Source organism: Triticum dicoccoides, chromosome 4B (assembly GCF_002162155.2).
Source record: "Triticum dicoccoides isolate Atlit2015 ecotype Zavitan chromosome 4B, WEW_v2.0, whole genome shotgun sequence".
Taxonomy (NCBI): domain Eukaryota; kingdom Viridiplantae; phylum Streptophyta; class Magnoliopsida; order Poales; family Poaceae; genus Triticum; species Triticum dicoccoides.
The window spans coordinates 124,301,597-124,307,127 of NC_041387.1; the positions used below are offsets into that span (position 1 = coordinate 124,301,597).

General features: G+C 42.2%; 1 protein-coding gene across 1 annotated transcript; it reads left to right on the forward strand.

The window, feature by feature from the left end:
- The first annotated feature begins 712 nt into the window (after positions 1–712).
- On the forward strand, positions 713–1,617 carry LOC119295406 (abscisic stress-ripening protein 5-like). The gene is made up of 2 exons (XM_037573824.1): positions 713–1,030; positions 1,128–1,617. Exons 1-2 carry the CDS (start codon positions 800–802, stop codon positions 1,311–1,313), a joined length of 417 nt encoding a protein of 138 aa, XP_037429721.1. The 5' UTR covers positions 713–799; the 3' UTR covers positions 1,314–1,617.
- The last annotated feature ends 3,914 nt before the right edge of the window (positions 1,618–5,531 follow it).

Consider the following 5,531-nt stretch of genomic DNA (forward strand, 5'->3'; position numbering starts at 1 on the left):
GGGAAGGGGGGGAGGAGGGAGGGGGGAGGGGATGCGCCCGCGTGAAAGCTTGAGGTAGGGGATGGATCTGGCCATGGCGGCAGGCAGCCATGGCAGCCGGCGAGGGGAGCCTGGCCGCCGGCGATGAAGGTCGTGGTGGCCCAGTCGCAGCTCGGGAAGAGGGGAGGGGGAGGGGACACACTTCCAGGAGGCGGCGCTCGCGAGAGGAAGAAGAAGCATATAAGAAAAAAAATGTTCCGTCCGTGGAAAAAAGCGAGCGAGCGAGGGGCACCGGCCGAAGCGTTCCGCCGGTGCGATGCCAAACGTTTCCCTTTCAGTAATACTGCGCACACGTAAGTGCGTATGAGTACAGGTTGCTGGATAGTGGACACGGTGAGCAGGGAAAGGCGTGCGTGCTGCCATATCACCGTCAGCCAATCCGTGTATGCCGACACTTTTCTAAACTTTTGTTACTCACATGGGAGCTAACCCAAGCTGCAACTCTGCCAAGTGCCAAGAAAGTGGTGGGGCGCTGCACCGTTGTCCATCATAACGTGGCCCCCTGACCCTGTCCTGTTCTTGGCTCCGGGACACGTCCATGGGTAGACCACAATTGTATGCATACGGATATTTAATGGATCCGGTATCCATAACCCGTGGAACGGAACGGTTAGTTCCACCGTCCATTCTAAGTTTCTAACAGTGGCCTCAGCCTATAAAACCCGGGCAGTAGGAAACCTACACAACCAAGCAGATAAGCAGCTGTCCTACTGTCACATACACACACACAAGTGCTAGCTAGCTAATCGATCAGCCAGCCATGGCGGAGGAGAAGCACCACCACCACCTGTTCCACCACAAGAAGGAGGGCGAGGACTTCCAGCCCGCCGCTGACGGCGGCGTCGACATGTACGGGTACTCGACCGAGACGGTGGTGACCGCCACCGGCAACGAGGGCGAGTACGAGCGGATCACCAAGGAGGAGAAGCACCACAAGCACAAGGAGCACCTCGGCGAGATGGGCGCCGCCGCCGCCGGAGCCTTCGCCCTCGTACGCTCTCTCTCATCATAACTAGTGGAGTCGTAATTACCATACGCATATATAGCTCTTGTCGGGCTTGGCTAATGGACTGCGTGTCTACGTGCAGTACGAGAAGCACGAGGCGAAGAAGGACCCGGAGCACGCGCACAAGCACAAGATCGAGGAGGAGGTGGCCGCCGCCGCAGCCGTCGGCGCCGGCGGCTTCGTCTTCCACGAGCACCACGAGAAGAAGCAGGACCACAAGGAGGCCAAGGAGGCCAGCGGCGAGAAGAAGCACCACCACTTCGGCTAGATCGTCGTTGACGTGCGGTGGCCGGCCTCGCCGCCGGCCGTGCGTGTGCTTACGTTACGTGTGTTCCATAAAGTGAGAGAGGCTGGGACGCGGGCCCGGTCTCGTGCTCGCCCGTGCGTGATTTTCTCTGCGTGCTAAGCTTCCGCGTGCCTGAATAAGTGGGGTTGCTGTTCATGCAGTGGCTCCCACACCTCATGCGTCGGTGTGTGTCGTGTGTCGGTGTGTGTTTCAATTCTACCGGCGCCCTGTATTTGTAATTTCACTTTATTATGCAAGTCCTCACGAAACTTTTGTGGCCCATCCATCTCAAAATTTGCTCTAATAGTGTCATTGTTTGTACTGGATTGCTTACAACATGTGTCACGTGGTTGCGGGAAGTATATACTTGAGTTCATGCCTACAACGAATTTTGTTCCACACTAATCTGCTCCCCAAATCAAAAATTTATTAATTACACGAGGCGTGCCCAAAATCTAGAGTCAGTGTTAATTCATGTATCCCTCCCCGCAAGAAGAAAAATCTTTGTATTTCTCGTGTCATATGGAGTCAGCATCAGCGTGAAGAGACAAAACAACATGGTGATTTTTTTATTTTTTTATTTTGCGAAATAACAACATGGTGATATAACCTAATGGAGATTCATACTTTCTGTATAGTCAGACCCTTCTGTCACTTCATGAAGATCACCTAATCCTGGCGTTACATCTTTGTACCAAGTGCACCGCAAAGATTGATTGCATAGCACTTTCGCATAAAACAAAGCAAAATTTGAGCAAATCGATTGGTTTGACAAGCTTGACAGGGCATCCACCTCTTCCCTAAAGTGGAAAGGATTTTGTTGCCAAAGACTGATTAGATAGCACTTTTGTGTATAGATACTTTTGAACAAAAAAAATACATTATGACTTACATAAACATTCTCTAGCAACATGCGCATAATTCATAAAAACACAGGAATAATTCTAAATTACGTGTACACTTTTTCAAATTGCAAGAACATTCTTTCTACATGACATGACAATTTTTCTTTAAAATGCATTATTATTTGTCATTAAAAAATTAACGTATTTAAAATTCAAATTACCACTTTTAAAATATGAATACTTTTTTTATTTTATGAGCATATTTTCAAAATACAAGAACTATGTTGTAAAAATACATGAACTTTTTGCAAATTCCCTTGAATATCTTTTAAATACACCAGCAATATTATTAGAAATGCATGAACAGTTTCTCAAAATAGGTAAACACATTTTAAATCAAATGAACATCTTCTGAAACTAAATTTCATGAACATAGTTTGAGGATACATGAACGTATTTATAAAAACACTATTTCTACAATACTCAAAATTTTATTTATTTTTATGAGCGAAGAAATTCCATAAAAAATTACCTTCTAATGACCATACAGTTGCGACTTAAAGCATAATTGGTTTGATGCCAACTTTTGGTATCGAAATATCTCAAAGGCATGGGCGGACATGGTGTATTGCCCACTACAGGTGGTCTATTGCAGGGGGCTCCTATTTCTTGCGTAGGGCGGTAGTTCAAAAAATATTCATTAAATTAAAAAAATTCACGTATAACAAAAAATTTCAGGGATTTTAAATAAATATAAAAAATTCTTGGATTTAAAAATATTGGTCAAATTTGAGAAATGTTCATGATTTCCAAAACATCCTCTGATTTCATAAATTATTTACGAATTGCAAACAATTTCCCGAATTTAAAAAATGTTCAAGTTCTTTAAAAATGGTCACAATTTTACAAAACTAAAGGTAAATTGAAAATAAAAGTATAAAATGGGAAAAGGAAAAAGGAAAAAAAATAGATAACCGGTAGAACCTTCTCAGAACCCGAAAGATGCAGCTAGTTGGGCCGGCTGAACTGAGGTAGCAACACCATTGAACTTTATTTAACAAAGACCACAGTCTGTTGGGTACAATTCACATTGAACTTTATACACATTTAACATGTTACGGATGCTAGATTAACATTTTTCAAATACAAGATTGTTTTTCAAATGCTTTATTAATATTTTTGATATACATGACCAACTTCTTCACACACATTGTATTTTTTTGTATACATTTTTGGTATACTTAAGAAACATTTTCTGTATACACATTTAACACTTTTGAAATGTCTAGTTAACATTGTTTTCAAATGCTTTACACATTTTTGTAATATATTTATTTAGAATTTTTGGAAGTGTAAACAAAAGTAAAAAAGAAAAAAAAACAAAAACAAAGAACCTAAAAAACAAAAACAGAAAATAAAAACCCGGGTCAGCCATCTCGCTCCTACATTAAGACGTGGCTTCACCCGGTCTCGCCAGAAGCGAGGTATAGCAGCGCCCTGCGATATGTGGGTATCCCCGCAGTACCCGAGGACTCCCATATTGGAGGGAACCTCCTATTTCATATTTTACTGGGCCATTCGCCCCTATTAACTCATGGGCCACGAACCAGTAGCACCAACTCCCTCTCGATGTCTGGTCCCATTCTTGCTTCTTTTATTTCCGGCTTGCCTTTTGCTTCGCTGCTCGTGCTTTTAAGACCATTCAGAATCTTTAATATTTTTAAACTCGTGCAACGAAAACGAGTTCATGGATTAAAAAGAATCAAATTTTTTGCATAATCTACACTTATTTTTAAAATGTTTACAATTTTTTTCAAACTCATAAAACTTTAACATCTTCATGAATTTTAAAAAATATTCAAAAATTTGAAAAAATGATCATGAATTTGGAAAATATTTTGAATTTATATAATGCTTAGGTTCTTTCCAAGTAAGCCAATTGAATGTCACATCCATAAAATTCTTGTGAATATCGTTCAAAATTCAATATCTTGTCTAGCGTGGTCCTTGTCCAAGAAGAAAACAAGTGCCTCGCGCATGAAGAAATGAGATACGCGCAATTGAGGACAATTTGTTCATCATGCAAGCTTCATGCCTGGGCGAACTAAAACACTTTCCCATATGCCTTCCTTCCCTACGGGCTGCATGAAGACAGATGACACTGGATGTGTGATAAATCCAATTCTGAAAATGGCTACTATTTCACGCTTACGCTAGAGGCATGAAATAGGAAAAGCTAATTGCAGTGCTCTATTCGGTTTCAACTCACCAACTTGAAGGAGTCTTCGTTAGCCAATGCTAATTCATCCGACCAAATAATGGAAGATCTTCTGGGTTCATAATTTTGCTATTCTGTAATCACTGACCAGGGGTACCATGCTGTGTAATTGTGTCATGTGGTCGCTTCAAGGCGCTAGGGTCATTCCCTCACAAATGTGTTGGGGTCATCTAGTAGGATTTTCCGACAGTTCTAGGAGATGTATTGGCCATTGTTTGTAAACTGTTTTGGGTTTTAAATTTTTAAACGAACCGGACATTCAAAATTCTGAATATTTTTTGCCATTGTGCTCCTCTCATGGTTTTAATTTTCTCTCTTATTTATTTTATTTTGTATTTTGTCTGATCTATCTATCAAAAACTATACAATTTAATCTTGCTCGTAAACGGTCAAGGGACTGACAACCCCTTGTTCGCGTTGGGTTGCAAGTATTTGTTGTTTGTGTGCAGGTGTTGTTCACGAGTCGTTGCTTGGTTCTCCTACTGGATTGATAATCTTGGTTTCACAACTAAGGGAAATACTTATCTCTACTGTACTACATCATCATCTCCTCTTCGCGGAAATCCCAATGCAGCTCACAAGTAGTAACATTGTTTTCAATAGAACTGTCATGGTGTTGTTTTTGTGTAGATATAAAAGTTCTTGGAATTGGACAAAACTTTTTTGGAGATTTTTTAGTGAATAAATAAAAAAATACTGGAATGAAGATCCATCGGAGGGGGGCCATGAGTTGCTCACAAGGCAACAGGGCACGCCTACCCCCTAGGGCGCGCCCTGATGCCTTGTGGGTCCCACAGGCGGTCGTCTGACCTATCCAAGCCTATAAATTTTGTTTTCCCAAGAAAAAAAATAAGAGAAGTTTCATGACTTTTTACGATATGGACCGACCGCCACCTCCTATTCTTCATTGGGAGGGCTGTTCTGGAGTCCGGTCGGGGCTCCAGGGAGGGGGGTTCATCACCATCATCATTACCAACCCTTCTTTATCAACAATTCCATGATGTTAACTGCCGGGAGTGAGTAATTACTTCGTATACTTGCTAGACGGTGATGGAGTTGGATGAGATTTATCATGTA